Here is a 21,118-nt window from a genome sequence, read left to right on the forward strand (position 1 = left end):
AAAGACATACATAAATGAAGAAGAAAGCCAAAATATGAAATGTCATGGACGAATATTTATTGAGTAATCCAATATTTTGTGAAGGGGGGTCAAAATGACAATTTTCACCTGAGATTTGGAGCCAAATTACAGGGGTCTAAAACAGACTTTAGAACGATGGCAGCATCATTATTTTAATTGTACACAGAGACTGGCAGGTCTATTAGTAAAATCTGTTGACTTTAGCAATCTTTGTTTCATTATATGCCAACGGTGACTGTTCAAAAATAGGAAAAAGCACTTCTTGAGTTTTTTTCCCTGAGGTTTGCATGCCTGTAACTCAAGAAGTATTAAATATGACTTAATATCTTTTTAGATTCTGGTTCTTAACAAACTTTTCTTTCGGTATCTTCATTTTTAATGACCAATATGGTTCATTTCCATGAGATATTGAGATCTCAATACGGCTCTATGAGAAAATTGTTAAATTATACCAATTTTCAGAGGTCAAAAACCAAACGTGGGTCACTTTGCATACAGCTGATACTTTTTCTTTTAAATAGGAATGTCTAGAACAGATTATTTTGAAAATAAAAATGTATCTTGTTTTCCTTTATCAAAACAATGGCATAGATTACATAAATAATCTTTTTCAAAGTTTGCATGCCTGCAACTCAAAAAGTATTAAAGATATCTCAATATTCTTGGAGCCATATTGAGATCCCAAAATCTTAATATATTATAGGAATTAAACCATATAGGGATTTCAAAATGAAAGATACCAAAAGAAAAGTTTGTTAAGAACCAGAATCTAAAAGGATATCTTTAATACTTCATGAGTTATAGGTATGCAAAGTTTGGACTTTTTTTTTGAAAACTGCCTTTTAACCCATTTTTGAACAGTCACCGTTGGCATATAATGCAATAAAGATTGCTAAAGTCAGCAGATTTTACTAACAGACCAACCAATCTCTGTGTAAAACTAAAATAATGATGCCGCCATCCTTCTAAAATCATTTTTACCCCCTTGTAATTTGGCTCCAAATCTCATTTTGACCCCGCTCTACTCGGTTGATTTGACAAAGAATGAACCGAAATGAGATGAAATGAAAATATGTGCTTAAAAACGTTGTTTTGCTAAGAAATATTAGTAAATCACAGTGTTGATGATAAAAACATTTGTGCCAGTGTTGTGCAAGACTCTTACTAATAAACGGACGCATTTATAAATGACTTGTCATAAAGGATTTAGTAATCTCTGACCACTGCTAACTGAGCTTTAGTTTACAGCAGATCAATGCATGGATTCAGACACGATTCTGCAAATATGATCATCGCTATGAATAAACAGTCCATTTCTCTCATTTCACTAGAGAGAAAGACATTTCGATTATTTATGTTTGATAGAAAAAGAAATGTGTGATCATGAATCTCCCTAATCCTGAATTCAGATCCTCTCACACTGATGAGTTCAGTTCAGGTTACCAGAGATCAGACTAACAGAAAAGAAAAAAAAAGGACACTCTCAATGTGATTTTAAAAATGCAAAAGAATATTAAGAAAAATAAAAAAATAAAAAATCGTACCATATAAAACAAAGGCACGATTTAAAAGCCAAACTGATTTACACACTGAAGGCACCACAGTGGTTTCTGATACGAGCATAAACTTGCATTGGGAGGAGAAACGATTGCTGACGACTATCCTACATCTTTACACAAAGCCGGACTCGGCTGAATCCATATGTAACCACATGTTACCAGGGTGGGTAAACGAAGCGCAGTTTCCCCTGAGACGCCCAGCGGCTGTAAATGAGTTTCTCGGTGATGAAGCGATGGCCGCCCCTCTTGGCGTGTTCATGAGAGCGGTACATGCGGCACTCGTCCACACGGGACGGCTCGTAGTAGTGGTACGGCACGAACGAGTGGTTGGCGAGACTATAATCAAGCCAAAGCAGAGAAGTTAGTGGACTGCATTATGATGAGAAATATCATTTTTAAAAAGAGAAAGATATGATGCTGACATGGTCCTATTCAAGCCCATAGGATGTCGATCTCAATCAGTAATATTGTGAAATATTATTACAATTTAAAATAACTGTTTTCTAAGTGAATATATTTTCAAATTTAATGTATTCCTGTGATCAAATATGAATTTGAAGTATCATTACTCCAGTCTTCAGTGTCACACATGGTCCTTATTAATATGACTCATTATATGAATTTAAATATTATTGTTTATTATAATAATTTATTAATTTTAAATAGCTGTGCCTATTTATATACAATATGTATATAAATATACAATAATTGATCAATTAAGATTCACTTCAAAATATGAATCTGTCACATACTATATTGGACTATAAAAACATACGTAATTGTAAATTCTACAGTAAATTAATTCAGTAAATTGTTTTCTGTATAGAAGACATACATAATGAATTATGTTAATCTGATAATTCATTTCTTAATTTTAAATAATTGTGCCTTTATAATGTATATATATATAAAACACTTGATAATTTAATTAAGATTCACTATAAATCTATTGATTACATAATATACTGAGCTTTAAATACACACGTGTAAAAACTGCAAAGTTAATCCTTTAAACTGGTTTCTGTACTAGAATGAAATGACTTTAACACTTTATTTTAAAGTGACATAGTTACAAGTTACTACATGTGTACTATAGTAATAACAGTAAATTATGTATAATTACAAGTAACTTACCCTAAACCAAACCCTAACCTTAACCGTAACTCTATAGTAAGTACATGTAGTTGATTATTAAGTACAAAGTAACAACGTCACCTTAAAATAAAGGGTTACACTTTATTTTAAGGTGTCATTGTAACAGTTTAATTACAGTACTGTGCAAAAGTCTTAGGCATGGTAATCCCCCCCCCCCCCCCCCCCCCCCAAAAAAAAATGGTTTTAAGTCAGTTATTCATATATTTTGCTGTAGTGTGTCAGCAGGAAATATCAGTTTACATTTCCAAACATTCTTTTTGCCATTAATTGTAATAATCCAGTGAGATTTGTGTATGCACAAGGAGTCTGACAACAGCCGGTGTGATCTGATCTCACCATCATCGAGTCCGTCTGTGATTACATGAAGAAACAGAAGAAACTGAGACAGACTAAATCCAGAAGAACTGCGGGAACGTCTCCGAGACGCTTGAAGAAACCTTCCTGCAAAGCTACAGTACTGTGAAAAGCACTGGCACTTGTGTTAAAATGCTGTAAAGTGAGAGTGCTTTCAAAAATAAAATCACAAATTGAATTTATTCATGATTTAACTTATATTAACTAATTCAAATCAATATTTGGTGTAACGGCCCTTTGCGTTTAAAACAGCTTTTGTCCAGGTACACTTGCGCATAGTTTTTCAGGTTTGCAGGAAGGTTTCTTCAAGCGTCTCGGAGACGTTCCCGCAGTTCTTCTGGATTCAGTTTGGGGGGGGGGGGGGTATTAACATGCCTAAGACTTTTGCACAGTACTGTATATATTTAAGTACTGAGTTATATTAACCAACTACATGTACTTACTATAGGGTTAGTGTAGGATTAGGGTTTGGTTGAGGGTTAGTTGCATGTAATTATGCATCATTTACTGTTATTACTACGGTACGTACATGTAACATGTAACAAGGACACTGTAAAATAGAGTGTTACCCACACATCTGAACTCACCTGCAGTAAGAGCCGTCAATCATTCCGTAAACCAGAACACTGTCACACACCTCCAGAGCCAAAATCATGGTAAAAAACCCTGTACTGAGAAACGCCCCCGATTTCATCCTGAGAGAGACAAAGAGATCACATCATTTACTAATATGATAATCCTTTATCACATGATATAATCGGGGGGAGAAACTGACCTGTTTTTGCCCGTTTCGTTTTGAAACACGCCGTCACAGTCCTGAACCTTTTCTCTGGTGACGGTGTAGATGTGTGTATGTGGATGCTTCTTGGCCAGCATCACTAATGCATTGAAGATTTTCCCCTTTCCATCCTGCCTCATGTTCTTCTCCGGGCCCCAAACCACGTATCTAGTGTCCGCCTCTCGCCCAAAGAAATATCCCTGCTGGCGTAGCAGGTGTGGCACGCTGGTGTGGGAGACGACACGCAGGCTGGTCCTGTTCCCCACATCAGCCTCGTAGCCCACGGTGGGCGCTGCGTTCATCCGGATCACACAGTCCTGCTGGTCGACCTCTTGACCCCGTCCACCGCCCAGCATCTGCCCAGAACTGGACACCACGGCACAGCGGCCGCAGCGGAAGTCCAGCAGCTGAAGGCGGATAATAAATACATTATATGAACAAAAGCATGTGTACAGATTTTAACTGAATTGTGTAAAGGTGGAACGTGACTTACATACGAAGGTGAGCGAGTGTTGGGATGAACCCTCACGTAACCACGCAGGCCTGTTTTCATGGCAAGCCCAGTCCTCATCACATGATTGTACCATAGCAGCGCACACACCGAGAGGAGGAGGAGGCAGATCCAATGAAACCTCTGAGGGATGAAGGATGCGAGAGAGAGAGAGAGAGAGAGAGAGAGAGAGAGAGAGAGAGAGAGAGAGAGAGAGAGAGAGAGAGACAGACAGACAGAGACACGTGAGCTTCATTCAGACAGAGTCAATAATAAACTATTTTCGGACACATTTCCCAGTCATACTATGGGATATGAAAGCAATACCACGGATTTCATTTCCTATTGAGGCTGAAGCTCCAACCCAGGTGTTCAACTGGGGAGGAAACACTCATTTTCCTGAGAAAACATGGAAGAAAAATGACTCTAATTCAATCAATAATTCAATTCAATGACAGCATGCTCAGTACTGTAATACCTTGACGCGATCAATAACCTTTTATTAATATCTACTGTGAAAAAAATTGCTGACATCATGATAAACACCACAGCCGAACGGCAAATAAATAAAGACACCAATAATCACATGCAGCCCCTTATATAATGGTTTTATGTGCCTTAAATGTAATCGGTAATCAATATATGGAGAGCTTGAAAACAATAAATAACCACATAATTAGCTATGAGATTAGCCTTCTCACATTTTTCCTTGGCACGCTGATATTTACGTTCCCACAGGGAAACGCTGCTCTAACTTTAGTTCCGCTTTAGCAGTCTATGTGCTGCAGTCATAATAATAATAATAATAAGAGATATAGCGTAAATGACTTATAGACATATTACTTGGGGGGGGGGGAAACAATTTTATTTATTTTTTACAATTTTCAATTTTTTTAAATTTTTATTATTTTTAAACGAGACATAACGTTTAAATGACATGGTAAATATCTCAAATTTCAGAATAAAAAAAATATGACCGTTTTCACTTTATCATCATCACATTCCCCTTTTCATGGTAACTGATAAAATACTATATTACTACGGGTATTGGTACTACTGTAAGTAAGATTAATAAAATATCGTTTTGTCATTTTGTGTCATTTCCACTTAATGACTGTGGACCAAGTACTACATATTTTATCATACAATGTACATTAAACATAATCGACATTCTTCTGTGTAAATATCATATTCACTGCAGTAAATGGAAAATTTCTAAGCCGTCATTTAATTGTTTCATCAATGATTTCAAACTTTTTTTTTCATCTCTCCAAAAAATTTAAATGTACAAGTCAGCCAAAAAAATACTTTGTGACATAACAGAATTTTTACTGTTTTGAGTGTTGTACTGCTCCTTTGTTTCTATAGGTTGTTGTTCAGGTTATTTTATAGCTCCCTTTTTATTTTTTTATTTTATTTATTTTTATTTTATTTATGTGGCTGTTTTTTTTTTTTTTTTTTTTTTTTTTTTCTGAATATGCCCCTTATTGTAATCGTTTGTATTGTTTTTTTTGTTACTCTGCTAGAGTATGTATCTTGTTGTTGTGTGGTTCAATAAAATTAAAAAAAAAAAAAAAAAAAAAATCAAAAATCAAACGTAATCGTAATATTTTTTTAATATTCTCAACAAAGTATTATTATTATTATTATTATTGATATTATTATTATTATTATTATTATTATTATTATTATTATGGTACAGTCAGATGTCGGTTTAAGCTGGAGAGCAAAAGTCGCGTCGCGACTGTTGATGTCATTGGATAATCAACGCTCTGCGTCCCTGCCTCCTCTTTTCCGATTGGTTACCACTGAACCATCTAAAGCCGTTATACGTTTTTCCCGCTGTCGCTCAAATCTTTGCCCCGCCCACCAGGAAATCACAGGTTAGTGTGTGCAATGCGGAATGAAAATGTCCTTCCAAACCAGGAGAAAGTGAGTGTGGGCTGCTTTTCAGTATTTCACTTTTAATATTGCAATTAAATCTGTTATTATGTGTCTGATCTTATCTCTGCTTTAAGCATGCATTAATGTTTCTCTGACTGGGACACTGTCCTAAAAGAGCCTATAGTGTATGAGTGTTGAGCTAAGCTAATGTGCTGCTGGTGTCTAAGGACATGGACACAAAGAGGGTCAGTTTATATATGAATCAGTATAAATACAGTAAGAATGATCGAATCAGCAAATAATAATGGAATATATTACCTTAAAATAAACAGGTTTTTGCCTGTCTATGTGATTTTGTAGTTGCCAGTGACTCCTGATATTGATATATGATGTAGTTGCAGGGTTGTTTGTTGATTTCTCATCATATACCGTTATATTTCTGAGAAAACTGATTCATCAAGAACCACTTTTATTCTGCAGCAGAATTGTTACAATTCATAGAATTATGTCTTGAACTGTCACACATGGCAGACGAAGGGGCGTGTGATTTGCTTAGACTTGCTGCATAAATGTGTCTGTAATTAATGTATTTCTGAATCTGTTCTTTATTTTAACGTCTAAAATCTATCTATCTATCTATCTATCTATCTATCTATCTATCTATCTATCTATCTATCTATCTATCTATCTATCTATCTGTCTGTCTGTCTGTCTGTCAATGTATTTATCTGTCTGTCCCCCATTTTATAGTAATAAAAATGATTATTTATATATTTTTTTAAATAATGCAGAAATCTTTAATATAGAAATAGGCTTAATTTTCTTAATGCAAAATATAATTTCTTCCTTCCTTGTGTATATGACCCGGGCATGTTCCTGACAATTTTTGTGAGATTCACCCTATTATATAGAGATTATTTTATTAGATATTTATAGGTCTTTTATTGTAGCGTGAGAATGCCATAATATGAGGTTTCTATCTAACTTACATTTCATTGTGCCAGTATTGACACATGTTTTGTATATATGGCTGTTTAAATAAGCAAAGCTTCTAATCTAAACCACTATAATGATCTGATGTGTTTTGGTCTCCAAGGCAATGAAAATGCGAAACGCTGCAACACTGCGACGTGTAATTCCTGTCTCTGTCTGTGGATGAGTCCCGCTGATCTCCAGTCAGTGTCACGAGCAGCCTAGAGGCCAGAACTGAGTTCCTGCTGGGAGCGAGTCGATGTGAACTGAGATGTCATTCAGAAGTGCAGAGGGCATGTCCATCATGCAGGCCTTGGCTATGACCGTGGCTGAGATCCCTGTGTTCCTGTATTCCACCTTTGGACAGGTACACAGCAGAACATGCCTCTGTTTATCTCATCATACGCCACATACTCTATATACACGCTGATGCCACAGTGGTCTTCCACTTTATATTGTCTGCTAACAAATAAATGTATCACTCACAGTGTCTACGGGTGTTTGCGAAGGCAACTATTACTACCACCTAAGCATTGTTGCTATCTTCTTCTAAAAAATATAAATATCCATTTTTTAGCCTGGAAATCCAGAACTAAATCTGAAATATTAATGGTCTGGCGTCGACTAATGAAACTCGTCCAGCTCGAGGGGCGGCACCAAGCATGCATTTGAAAATCTCACTGCACGCAATTGGATAACACCAGCGGAGCTAACTGGTAGATTAGACTCTTACCGTATCCGGTCGGCAAAACAGCAAAAACGCTCTTCTTGCAAAGGAAGGATTCGAGCTGCGTCTTCTGTTCCTCTTTTAGAGAAAAAGCCACGTCTAACTCGTTCATTGTAGCGGCCAAAGCCGTTTCAAACAACTGGTGTTCATCCATAGCCATCTCGCAATGTTTACTAATGACTTCGACGTCACAGCGCTGTCGTCATCTCGCCTCTGGCCCGCCTATATCAGATAACCCGATGTGATTGGTGCAGCTCGGATACAAGGGCATATATAATGAGCATCATTACTCGACGCCAGAGTAACTCGCTGAGCAAATTCAACTTGTGCTCTCTCGAGAACTCTGGATTTCCAGGGTAAATCTTTTTCAGAATTTGACCAAAAGTTTGATTTTGAAGGACCTAAAAAGAGTTGATATATTTTACGCAGAGTTGTCAACTATAAATGAAAGTTTTACCGCTCTGATGACATTAAATGAAGCATGTAAAACATGATAATATTGATAGAACTATCATATTTAGTACATTTAAAAAATATGGGAAAACCCCATTTTAAATAATCAGTTGCAGATTGATTTACATTGTCCAATTGTAGATTTCAAACAGTTATTTTAGTATTATTTATATACTATTAAAGTATTTTTTTTATATTTTGAAATAGCTTTTAAGATATTTTAATAATATTACTTTTAAAAATTTAAATAATATTTTCAGTTTGTGTTTTAGTAATTTATTAGTTTTTTTTAAATATTTTTTTTCTTTATTCAGCTATTATTAATTTATTTTAATTTCAGTTTTATGTTTTTTTTGTGTGATTTTAGTACTTCAATTTTAATTTAGAAATTTAGTTTAATTTAGGTTTTTAAGTTTAAGATTTTAAATCTAATATTTATATCTTATTTTATTTCAGATTTATTTCAATTACCAAAAATAGTTTTAGTTTTAGTTGACAATAATAACACTGATTTTTACATGTTGTTACACTTAATGAAACAGTTCAAATAAAAAGATTTATTTATGCAATTATTCTTGGATTGTCCCCTGGCTAAGAAACTGTTGGATTAAATGGATTAATTATTAATCTGCTTTAGAATGCAAACAAAACTCTTGCAGTGTGTTGATGTTTTCAGTCATTTTGAGTAGTTTCTTTTTAAAATAATGAATGCAAAGCGAAAACAGCAAATAACTGATTCCTGTTTTCTTCCCTCCCTTTTCCCATTCTAGTATCCCTAATTCCTGACTCAATGTCTCTGTGTTTCCCTCAGTCTATATTCTCTCAGCTGAAGTTGAGCCCTAATCTGAAGAAGGTTCTGTTCGCGACTGCGCTGGGCAGCGTCGCTCTGGCGTTGACCGCACATCAGTTAAAGAGACGGGGCAGGAAGAGGAAACAGGTGGTGGGTAAAGAAGCACAGAAACCTGTGGGCATCCCAGATCAGCTGCTCCGGACCAGCCGGCCGGCCTCGCTCAAGAGAGGTGAGGATGCTTTTATATGTTATACACTTTTATAGTATTGACATTTTTTAATGTTCATAATTTCATTATATTATATTATATTATTACAATATCACACGAGTAACGAGCGCAATATCAAACGAGTGATGTTTTTGTCCTGAATAGCATCAGTACAAATGTGATATTTATATTATACAACGGTTCAATAAATAAGAAATTAATATTGTGTTAAATTTTAGACGGTTCATAAAGAGAGCCATTTACTTAATTCCTGAATGTTGAATGAATCAAATGAATGAAGTCCTCAATGATGTACTCATTTAAAGATGTACTGCCATCTACTGGCAGTTTTGGGGATAGTTTGCCCAAAAATTACAATTCTTTGATGAATGAAAATGAAAAAAAAATGAAAAAATGTATTCCATTATATTTACTCACCCTCATTTTGTTTTGAACCTTTTTTCTTTTGTTTAACATAAAAGAAGATATTTTGACGAATGTTGATAACCAAAATGTTTTGGTCTGTAAATATATCTAATATCAATTGAGAAAAAAAATCATGGCCGTTGTAGACTAAAAGTTTGTTAAATAATAAATTCTATGTTGAATCAAATAAAAGATTTATTTTTCTCATTTAACACAATAATAACTTTAAATGATCTTTTTTTTTTTGGGTTCACTTCTCAGCCAAATTTGATGTTCAATTAATCGGCACATTGTGTAATTAATTAGATAAAAAAAATTAATCGCTTGACCTAATATATACATTTTAGTCAGGGTTTCTTTCACCAAAAACAGTCGTAAATTATTTTTTGTGACCATGTGAGAATGTGATTGTATATTAAATCTTTAATTTTAAAAGAAAAAAATAAATTGTCACCTGTAAAATGCTATATACAAAAAACATGGATATTTTTTTCTTTTTGTTCTCAGGTCCGGCTCCAGGTCGGCAGATGATGAGTCCCAGCACCCGCAGCAATGACACACTCAGCGGCGTCTCGTCTCTCGCTCAGAGCAAACACTCGAGCTCTTCACACAGCATCGCCTCTGTGTGTAAACCTCACCGACACAAGCATCGTCTACCTGTTTATTTGTCAACAAAACTGCTGTTAAAAGGCCTTTTAACCGTTTGGTTTGAATCTGCCTCAGATGCGAGTCCCCTCCTCTCCCAACCAATCAGTGAACACTGGGATGCCGTGGGAGGCGGAGCCTGTGGCAGAGGAGGCGGGAGTCGGAGAGGATGCCAATGCTGAGAACCTGTATCTCATGGGTAATGTAGGATAGTCTTGTGATCTATGTATTGTCTTCCATACTTCCATACTGCATACTTTGTTACATGCTACACTACTGTTTAATACTTTAAAAATTCATCAAGGAGGCATTAAATAGATCTAAAGTCACAGTAAACTTTAACAAAATTAACACACTTAAAACACAGTTTACAAAAGATTCTATTTCAAATAAATGCTGTTCTTTTGAACATTTTATACATTAAAAAGGTCCTGAAAAAATATCAGTTTCCATAAAAATATTAAATTAACAGTTTGCTTGTAAAATATGTTTTTGCATCTTTCTTTACAAGAAATGACACTTGTCATTCTTATCTAATGCATTGACATTCAGAGACTTTTAAGTGATAATAAACATACTACCAAACACAAGTTTGGGGTCTGTGAGATTTTTTTTAAAGAAATTAATACTTTTAGTCAGCATGGATGCATTAAATTGATCAAAAGTAAGGTTTCTATTTCAAATAAATGCTTCATAAAATATTTTTAACATTTAAAATAGTTTTCAACATTGATAATAATCAGAATTGTTTCTTGAGCATCAAATCATCATATTAGAGTGATTTCTGAAGGATCATGTGACACTGAAGACTGGAGTAATGATGCTGAAAATCCAGCTTTGATCACAGGAATAAATTATATTTTAACAAATGTTCACATAGAAAACACTTACACAATTCACCATATTACTGTATTTTTGATCAAATAAATGCAGTCTTGTTGAGCAGAAGTGACTATAAGTGTAGAGATGTGTGCAGCTGATGGTGGTCTTCTTTCGTCTCTTCCTCCTGCAGGAATGGAGCTTTTTGAGGAAGCCCTTCGGAAGTGGGAACTGGCTTTAAACATCAGACACAGAGATCACTCCGGCGCATCCGGCTCCAGCAGTCTCGCCCCGCAAGGGGCAGAACTCGTTGAGCGTCATTCGGTAAATTTCATAAACAGGAGCTACTAAGTAAAAATACCAAACAATCATGTGTTCATCTCACTTTCTTCTTCACTGTGTGATTCCTGTTCAACTGCGATTTGATTTTCAGCCTGAACTTCATAATCATGAGTTTGCGGAGAAGCTGGAATCTCTGCTGCACCGAGCCTATCATCTACAGGAAGACTTCGGCAGCACCATCCCACCTGACAGCCTGCTCGCCGATCTGGGTCAGACGCGCACAAACACATGCAGACAGGGTTGCCAATTGTCTTGTGTCTAATGCTCTTACACCAAATAAAAAGACACCTTAAAATAAATCTGCTCGTAGGATTTTCACACCAGCATGGGACTTTTTTTTTTTAATCGATTGAACCCGTATGAAGCACCAAGATCAGATTGCTTCCCGCACTTTGCAGTGTGATCATTAAAGAGCTGTTCCTGTCTACTGTGCGTTTGTATTGCAAAAGAGAAATAGACACAGGAATTTAGACTAAAATATGACCCTGAACCACAAAACCAGTCACATGGGTCCATTTTTTTAAATTGAGAGATTTATATAAATAAGTAAATGAATAAATAAGCTTTCCATTGATGTATGGTTTGTTATGATAGGACAATATTTGGTTGAGATACAACTATTGAAAATCTGGAAAAAAATCGAAATATTGAGAAAATCTCCTTTAAAGTTGTACATTTGTGTTCGCGATTCGCTGCATTCACTCACAAAAATAAATGTTTGATATATTTACGGTAGGAAATTTACAAAATATCTTCATGGAACATGATCTTTACTTAATATGCTAATGATTTTTGGCATAAAAGAAAATCTATAATTTTGACCCATATAATGTATTGTTGGCTATTGCCACAAATAAACCCGTGCGACTTATGACTGGTTTTGTGGTCCAGGGTCACATATGCATATTGATGTAAGATAAAATATACTCAAGAACTATAGTCTTAAAAAAGATTCATTTTTTATCTGTAATTAGTGTAGTGATTTTAAAAACTGTGGACGAACAAGTTGTATATTGTAACACAGGTAACACTTTACAATAAGGTTTCATTTGGTTTCACTTTCACACTTCTACAGCATTTAATAATATGTGACCCTGGATCACAAAACCAGTCATAAGTCGCACGGGTATATTTGTGGCAATAGCCAACAATACATTATATGGGTCAAAATTATCCATTTTTCTTTTATGCCAAAAATCATTAGGATATTAAGTAAAGATCATGTTCTATGAAGATATTTAGTAAATTTCCTACCGTAAATATATAACACATTTATTTTTGTGAGTGAATGCAGCGAATCATGAACATAAATGTGGAACTTTAAAGGAGATTTTCTCAATGTTTCAATTTTTTTGCATCCCTCAGATTCCAGATTTTCAATAGTTGTATCTAGGCCAAATATTATCCTATCCTAACAAACCATACATCAATGGAAAGCTTATTTATTCAGCTTTCATATGATGTTTAAATCTCAATTTCAAAATTGTGACCCATGTGAATGGTTTTGTGGTCCAGGGCCACATATTAGTCAATGTTAACCTCAACATTCACTACTACATTTTTAAAATCTAAACTTGTATTTATAGTTGTATTTACTAATGCTAATCATCTACTCACCCTTATGTTGTTCCAAACCTGTATGAGTTTCAATAAAGAAGATATTTTGAAGAATTTTGGTAACCAGACAGTTGACGGCAACCATTATCCAGCATATGGATAATTTACAGTATTAAGATGAAATTAGAAATTAAATTATTGGATCACAATTGAACAATGTGTTTAATTCAGTCATCAAATCTCACTCCAGCCAGGCAACAAAAGATGGCAGCCCTGCTTTATGTCCCCTGTGTGCTGATTGTAGCTTACTTAACGAAGTAGTTTGTGTGCAGAGAGTGAAGGAACGCTGATTCTGCCCACAGTGGGAAGCTCCCATCCGATCCGAGACGACGATGCCACGACAGTCACGTCGGACGACTCGTTTTTCTCTGCCGCTGAGGTCAGGACACACACACACACACATGGGTGTTAACAGACACGTGCAAGTTCTCCTGCATGTATGTGATGTCACTTCCTTCTGTGTCTCTATAGTTGTTTGAGACGTTCTCACTAGAGGACACGTATCATCCGCTGAAGCCGGCAGCTCTGTACGAAGAAGCATTAAGTTTAGTGAGAGATGGACATGTGACCTGCAGATCACTGAGGTAGTGTATACCACACACTGCATGTTAACAACATAAATACTACATACTGGCACCCTGAACCCTAAAATATATAATATATCCCACTTTATCTGTGTAAGCTTTCCTGTAGCTCAAACAGTAGAGCGTTGGCGCTTGCCAATGTCATGGGTTCGATTCCCAGGGAAAGGAAGAACTGATAAGAATGTAAATGTGTACCTTGAAATGCAATATAAGTCGCTTTGGATAAAAGCGTCTGATAAATGTAAATGTGTATATACTGTAAACTCATGTAAAGCGATATATACTATATAGCAAATCTCAACTGCTTGACTTTTATTGCAAAATGTAACTGTATCATCGCCCCGGCTCTTTATATAAAGTTGGATGTATATGTTCAACTTTATCCGCATGTATACTCAAGTAAATCAATACAGTATACTCAAGTAAATCAATATATATTATGTATCAAATCTTATTTGCTTGTATCGTTGCAAAATTTAACTGTTTTATCACCTGACTCTAATTTGCTAAAGAATTTGCTATGAAGATATTAAGATATAAACATTAACGTCATGATTTTCTGTAAAGCTGCTTGGAAACAGTGTGTATTGTAAAAAAAAAAAAGCTAAAGAATATAAAAATATAAAAAATATATGAAGAGTTCAGATGCAAAAGCCTCTAAGTGCCATCTGAAATTTTCTTCTAGAATGATCATTTTTATCAAGCTCGTATATTTAAGTTCAGTAATTTCACTTAAATGACAATTAATAGGTCATTTTCATTGCCATTTAAGTGAAATTATTGAATTTAAATATACGAGCTTGATAAAAATGATCATTCTAGAAGAAAATTTCAGATGGCATTTAGAGGCTTTTGCATCTGAACTCTTCATATATAAAATAGTATTTTCCTCCCTCAGTAACTGTTGAAAATGCTGAATCTTGAAAAGTCACAAAATGAGTTGTGAATAAATAGTTGTATATATTAAACACTCCCAGTTTCTGTTAATAAAATAAATGGCTGCCCTTCACAATACATGCTTATGAATGAATAAAACGATGAATATTAATATCCTAAACCCAGCACTCCATTTGCATTGATTCTAAAATGAGATGGGACCGAGTGTGCGACTGCACGTATTGTACAGATGTTCCCCTCACACATTCTCCTCTGGGATTTGAGGATTTCTATGTTCGCTCAGGGAGCAAGGGCTGATGGGAACACTCACTCTGTCATTTTTGTTCCTCTGTTTTGCAGAACTGAACTTCTGGAGTGTTACAGCGATCAGGACTTCCTTGCCAAACTGCACTGCGTTCGACAGGCCTTCCAGGTCAGCACACTCTCACACATGATCACACACTCACACACACACGGGAACGGATGGTGAGATCTGTGTGTGTTTGTTGTATCTGAAGGTGCTACTGCTGGATGAGAGACACAGAATGTTCTTCATGGAAACAGGGAAGCGGATGATATCTGGACTCCTGGCCAAAGCCAACAAGGTGCTTTTAAAAGTGATTAAAACAAATAATTCTGATGCAGATTAAACTTTGGCAATGCTTTTCATAAACAATTTTTGTTATACTGTTCGAAACTCTGTTCACATTCTGATAGCTCTGCAAAGTTACAAAGTCCCTCCAGCGGGAGTTCTTCTCTATATCAGTGTCAGTGTTTCTGAACTCCCTGAAACAGTGTAGTCTTGGGAATGAACATGCCACAATATTCCTCATTTAAATAATTCATACGCAGAATAAAGGGGCGGGGCCTGGATGAGTTAGTTAGTAGTGTGTTAAAACTGGTGGTCACGGTAAGAGGGCGGGGCATTTTCCAAACACAGTTGAAACGCTTGACCAATCACAACACAGTTCTCCAGCCGACCAATCAGAGCACAGTGTGCTTTTCAGAAGGAGGGGCTTCATAGAGACAGGAACTAAACAGAGCGTTCTAGTAGAGCCCAAAAACAAAATCAACACTTTGTAAAAGGGCATGATAGGGACTGTGACTGTAATGTGACATTTTTGAATGAAACTGAATATACAGTGGTTAATAATTTATGTATGTAAATTGTAATAATGCATCTATATTATTCATGAGAAGTATGATGTGATATTATTGGTTATTATTATTAACCAATTAAAAGGAAGGAAAGTTGTTTCAGAAGTGGATAAAGTTACTACACTTTGATGAAAAATTATATACAATTTTATATAAATTGTATTAAAAAATCTCATAAAATAACACGCGTTTATGAATTGTGCACAATAAAACTAGAGACTGTAATCAATAAAGTAAAAACAGTCATTTTCAAATTTTATGTCCGGATTTTTTGATTTGGAATTAAGGTTTTGTCATCTGCTCTTGAATGTGTGTGAATCTTTAGAGTCCAAAGGCGTTTCTGGAGAGTTATGATGAAATGTTACAGTACACGCAGAAAGAAGAGACGTGGCCGGTCACCAAGATGGAGCTGGACGGACGAGGGGTGTGTCTTATTTTCTGCTATTTATTCGTCTGTCTGTCTGTCGTTCCTTCTTTTCCATCCATTTCCATTGGCTAAACAATAACATGTGTGTTTAAGACGGATTTCCAGCTGGTATTCTTGTCTGTCCCAGTGTTGTTATTGTTAACTAAAACCTTAACTATTAAAAAATATATTTTCGGTAATTGAAATAAATATTAAAGGAAATAAAATATAAACAAATATTAGATGAAAAACTTAAACGTAATTTTTTTTAAATGAAATTTAGTGCTAAAATAAGACGAAAAAATTCAAAAATTCATAACAAAACTACCAAAACAAACAATTGTAGTATGTATTCATATTTAGAATTAGCTTTTATTTTTATATTATGGTATATAAATGATACTAAAATAACTAGACTTTCTGGCTCTTTGTTTAGACTTACAGAATTCTGACCTTTGACCTTTGATTGTGCTCTAGGTGGTCTGTATGAACTTCTTTGACATTGTGCTGGACTTTATCCTGATGGATGCGTTTGAAGATCTGGAAAGTCCTCCGTCTTCAGTGGTCGCGGTCCTGAGGAACCGATGGCTCTCGGATAGTTTCAAGGAGACGGTATGAAAACGTTAGAGCTCGAGTCCAAACACATTGGATCTACACAATTTGAAAATAAAGGTTTTGTTTAGAACCAAAGCATGGGATAAAAAGAGAAGTTTTCATCCTCTAGTTCGTCAGGAACAATCTATGTTTTGGTGCTTTACAGAACCCAGAAAACAACAGGCTTATACGAACAACCTATAATAACCCTGTTTAAATAAGAACCATATACATGTAGCAACCCAAGAATCCTAAAAAGTCAAACACTGGTTCTTGATAAGAAGGGGGTTATTTGCTGAAACTAAGAAGCAATTAGAGTATTGCTAAATTCAATACATTTTGATTTTTGGGAGGTTTTCCTTGAAGTTTTTTTAAGATCTATAAAATCTGTGTCTTTGTATTTCTTCATTTCTGTTTTATCTGTCTGTGTCTCTCTCTGTTTATATAAGGCATTGGCTACAGCCTGTTGGTCGGTCCTAAAAGCCAAAAGGAGACTGCTAATGGTGAGTGTTAAAAACAAAACATCCAGTTTGTGTTCGGATCTGGAAACACATCTGATCTACATAGCTTGATTTGAGGAATCATATGTGTAGCACAAACTGAGTTAGAGGTTTCATAGATTCTGTCTTTAATAGTATTGCTTGTTTTGCGTTTGTTGCTCAGGTTCCTGACGGTTTCATTGCCCATTTCTATGCCATCTCTGAACATGTGAGTCCAGTTTTGGCTTTCGGGTTTCTGGGCCCCCGACAGCACCTCAGTGAGGTGTGCACCATATTCAAGGTAAGACGTTCTCAGTATTCTCCACACTCCTCCGTTACACCTGAGATAAACCTCACAGTAATCCAGGAAGAAGTGTAATCCAGATCAGCACATAATCTGATGCTAATCTGATGCTAATCTGATCTCTGTGACACTCTGATGTCTGCGATCAGATCGTAAACCCTGTCTGTAATTGTATATACACATACATGCATACATACATATATATTTATATACATACATGTATATATGTATTACACACACACACGTTGGCACTCCTACTCATTTCATGGGCGTAATGGTAGGGGCGTGGTCTGAAACCTGAATACACACCACAATATGAGTACTTTTGGGTCCTAATAAAATGTAGGTCAAACATATAAAATATAATAGTGGCCCAAATAAATATTTAGACACTTAGGGAAGACTTATTGCAGCATTGGATTAGAAAGAAATCTCAACAAAGATTAATTTATTTGATCAAAAATAATGTAATACATTAATATTGTGAAATATTATTACAATTTAAAACAAGTGTTTTTCTATGTGAATATTTTGTAAAATGTAATTTATTCCTGTGATCAAAGCTGAATTTTCAGCATCATTACTCCAGTCTTCAGTGTCACATGATCCTTCAGAAATCACTCTAATATGATGATTTGCTGCTCAAGAAACATTTCTGATTATTATTGTTGTTGAAAACAGTTGCTGCTTCATATTTTTGGGCAAACGGTGATATATTATAGTATTCAGGATTCTTTGATGAATATAAATAATACATTTTGTAACGTTATAAATGTTTTTTTGTCACTTTTGATCAATTTAATGCATCCTTGCTGAATAAAACTATTAATTTTCTTCAAAAAATATGTATATTAAATTAGGGCTGTCAAACGATTAATCGCGATTAATCGCATCCAAAATAAAAGTTTGTGTTTACATAATATATGTCTGTGTATGGAGTATAATTATTTTCTATATATAAATACACACACATGCATGTATATATTTAAGAAAAATGTGTTATTTATATATAAAATATTTATATATAATATAAATTATATATAATATAAATATATATACACAGTATATATGCAAATATTTCTTAAATATATACATGCATGTGTGTGTATTTATATATAGAAAATAATTATACACCGTACACACACATATATTATGTAAAACAAACTTTTATTTTGGATGCGATTAATCGCGATTAATCGTTTGACAGCCCTACTATTAAAACTATAAAAATCTCTGAATGTCATTGCATTAGATAAGAAATTATCAAAACAAGTGTCATTTATTGTACATAAAGATGCACAAACACATTTTACATGCAAAACATTTGACAAAAATAAGTTTGTCTGGTTGGAAATGCTAAAACAATAGTGTTGAACATGAATAAATTCAGTTTGTTTGTCATTAGTGTAATATGTTGATGTACACCTGTGGTTCCTCTGTTCGGACACCTTTGTGAACTCGAGAACTGACTTCATACAGTATATCCACTAAAAAACACCAGTCGACTCAAACACATTGAAGCTTCAAACATGATTATATCCAAGTTAATTTCACGTTCTCCTTTGATCTCCGCAGCAACAGATCGTGCAGTATCTGAAGGACATGTTTGACCATGATAAGGTGCGCTTCACGTCCGTCCCGTCTCTGGCCGAAGACATCCTCAGTCTGTCCCACAGACGGGCGGATATCCTGGTGGGTTACCTGGGCATTGACAGACTACCTGAGACCAATGGAAGTCTACCCAAGAGCCCTTGCCAAGCCACCAGCGGGCATCCAGACGTCAGTGAACAGCAAGACTGAGGTGCAGAATGCTTGATGACCGAATCTAGTTTTGAAAGAGGTCTCATTTATCTATTCTTCATCAACATGACTGTAAAGAGTTCGCGGAACTGCATTCGTTTAAAAGGCGTTACTGCGACAGTCCCGTTTCATCGAATATTTAGAGAGATAAACCACTACAGACTCATCTGAGGTCAACCGAGGCCTTTCCTTGCAAATCTCTGTTTGCCACCGAATATCCAGCGCTGCTATATAGACACCTCAATATAAAGAACTGGGATTCGCCTTGATTGACGAATGCTTTGGGAACAGATTCTCTCTGAAACCATTGAAAAACTCGCCATGATCTGAAGGAACTGAATAAAAAGCATCTTTTAGCCAAACAGTGCAGCCTTGTTTTGAGTTGCAGATCTTCACACCGTATCAACTGATGCCTCTTTCGTTGAAAATCGTGCTTTTTTTTTTTTTTGCCTGGTTCGGTTTGCAGATTATTAAGTATAAACGCGTGTTGTTGAGCGTTTATGCTTGTGCCAATGGCCAAATAAAGTCTTGCACTGAACACAAGGAAGAGGGAGAATCAAGACAGATTTATGAACTTTAGTGTAAGTCTGTCAGCATGTTTTAGATGTGAAGGCAGTTTGAGGGATTTTAAAGAGAGACTCGCACAGGAAGTGCGTCATTATAACAGGATGTAGCGGTCAGATCACATTAGCTGAGCTCACTTGTGTCCTCTGAGAGTTGCTGTAGCCCTTGTGGTTTGTGCTGTTGGTTTATTCTCACCCTCACAATATATCAGTCACAGCGTTCATCAGAGCGGAAGCCTCCGATATTTTTGTTAAAGAAATGTAGCTGTTGGTGTGTTGGTTTTTCTCTGTCCTCATATTTCATTCTTGATTCATACATCTTGTTTTGCCCATCAATATTCAGGCTTGCTCGTGGACTAAAATTGCTGATTATCTACTTTTCTATTATATAGATATTCGTTATGAATTATACATTTAATACATCAGTGGTATTGGGTCAAATAAGTCACAATTGTAGAGCCGTCACAATTCCGTGAGTAGGAATGATCGACATCATATATGTGGCAAAGAAATGTGCTTTATACTTTGTTTTTTGGTGAGTTCAAGCCTTCCAGGTCCAGTTATTAAAAACTATGAACTGCACCTGTGCCATTACGATAATTTCAACGACTACTTCATTTTGTGAAAACAAACAAAAAGATGCATTGACACTCATTCAGTTACAGTTGAGGTGAATGGTGAAACTTACCTCATAGACTTCAATTAAAGTGGATTTGTTTTGGTTTGTTTTTGAGGGACATATACTATTAAATTAAATTATATTATATAATTTATTATATATATATATTATATTATATATATATATATATATATATTATATATTATATTAGGGCTGTCAAATCGTGTTTAATTTCATATAACTTAAAAGTTTGTTTACATAATATGTGTGTGTATGTATGTGTGTATATATGTGTGTGTGTATATATATATATATATATATATATGTATATGTATATGTATGTATATATATATATATATATATATATATATATATATATAAATATATAAATTTCTGTGGCAATGGCACAGATGCTGTCAATTAGTTTAAATTGTATTCAACCCATGGTGAAGTTTAAGTCAAAAACAAAACACATTGGCTAGCATCCTGCAGGTC

At 35.2% G+C, this 21,118-nt stretch overlaps 2 protein-coding genes across 3 annotated transcripts; one reads left to right on the forward strand and one right to left on the reverse strand.

The window, feature by feature from the left end:
• Positions 1–157: 157 nt before the first annotated feature.
• Positions 158–5,123, reverse strand: st6galnac4 (ST6 (alpha-N-acetyl-neuraminyl-2,3-beta-galactosyl-1,3)-N-acetylgalactosaminide alpha-2,6-sialyltransferase 4). The gene is made up of 6 exons (XM_079898395.1): positions 5,059–5,123; positions 4,685–4,756; positions 4,361–4,501; positions 3,865–4,274; positions 3,677–3,784; positions 158–1,916 (listed from the first exon to the last, which is right to left on the reverse strand). The coding sequence occupies exons 2-6, from the start codon at positions 4,694–4,696 to the stop codon at positions 1,736–1,738; spliced, it is 852 nt and encodes a 283-aa protein (XP_079754521.1). The 5' UTR covers positions 4,697–4,756; positions 5,059–5,123; the 3' UTR covers positions 158–1,735.
• A 1,098-nt stretch (positions 5,124–6,221) lies between these two features.
• Positions 6,222–20,602, forward strand: miga2 (mitoguardin 2). Of its 2 annotated transcripts, none has more exons than XM_079846670.1 (16): positions 6,222–6,289; positions 7,338–7,580; positions 9,205–9,412; positions 10,325–10,440; positions 10,541–10,661; positions 11,475–11,605; positions 11,715–11,832; positions 13,513–13,619; positions 13,712–13,824; positions 15,061–15,133; positions 15,219–15,305; positions 16,184–16,282; positions 16,742–16,876; positions 17,308–17,361; positions 17,522–17,638; positions 19,217–20,602. In XM_079846670.1, the coding sequence occupies exons 2-16, from the start codon at positions 7,485–7,487 to the stop codon at positions 19,439–19,441; spliced, it is 1,800 nt and encodes a 599-aa protein (XP_079702796.1). In that variant the 5' UTR covers positions 6,222–6,289; positions 7,338–7,484; the 3' UTR covers positions 19,442–20,602. The 2 variants fall into 2 exon arrangements, with proteins under 2 accessions (XP_079702796.1, XP_079702797.1); XM_079846671.1 differs by having other exon boundaries at positions 6,223–6,289; positions 13,543–13,619.
• The last annotated feature ends 516 nt before the right edge of the window (positions 20,603–21,118 follow it).

This window comes from Squalius cephalus (genome assembly GCF_949319135.1).
Source record: "Squalius cephalus genome assembly, chromosome: 17".
NCBI classification, from domain to species: Eukaryota; Metazoa; Chordata; class Actinopteri; order Cypriniformes; family Leuciscidae; genus Squalius; species Squalius cephalus.

Bases quoted from the DNA above. Each gene is read 5' to 3' on its own strand.
- miga2 (XM_079846670.1), top strand. From the start codon at position 7,485: ATGTCATTCAGAAGTGCAGAGGGCATGTCCATCATGCAGGCCTTGGCT. The intron at 16,283-16,741 runs GTGTGTCTTATT...ATTGTGCTCTAG, and splicing joins TGGAGCTGGACGGACGAGGG to GTGGTCTGTATGAACTTCTT. The intron at 16,877-17,307 runs GTATGAAAACGT...TGTTTATATAAG, and splicing joins CGGATAGTTTCAAGGAGACG to GCATTGGCTACAGCCTGTTG.
- st6galnac4 (XM_079898395.1), bottom strand. The intron at 4,275-4,360 runs GTAAGTCACGTT...ATCCGCCTTCAG, and splicing joins ACACTCGCTCACCTTCGTAT to CTGCTGGACTTCCGCTGCGG. The intron at 3,785-3,864 runs GTCAGTTTCTCC...TGTCTCTCTCAG, and splicing joins AACGAAACGGGCAAAAACAG to GATGAAATCGGGGGCGTTTC.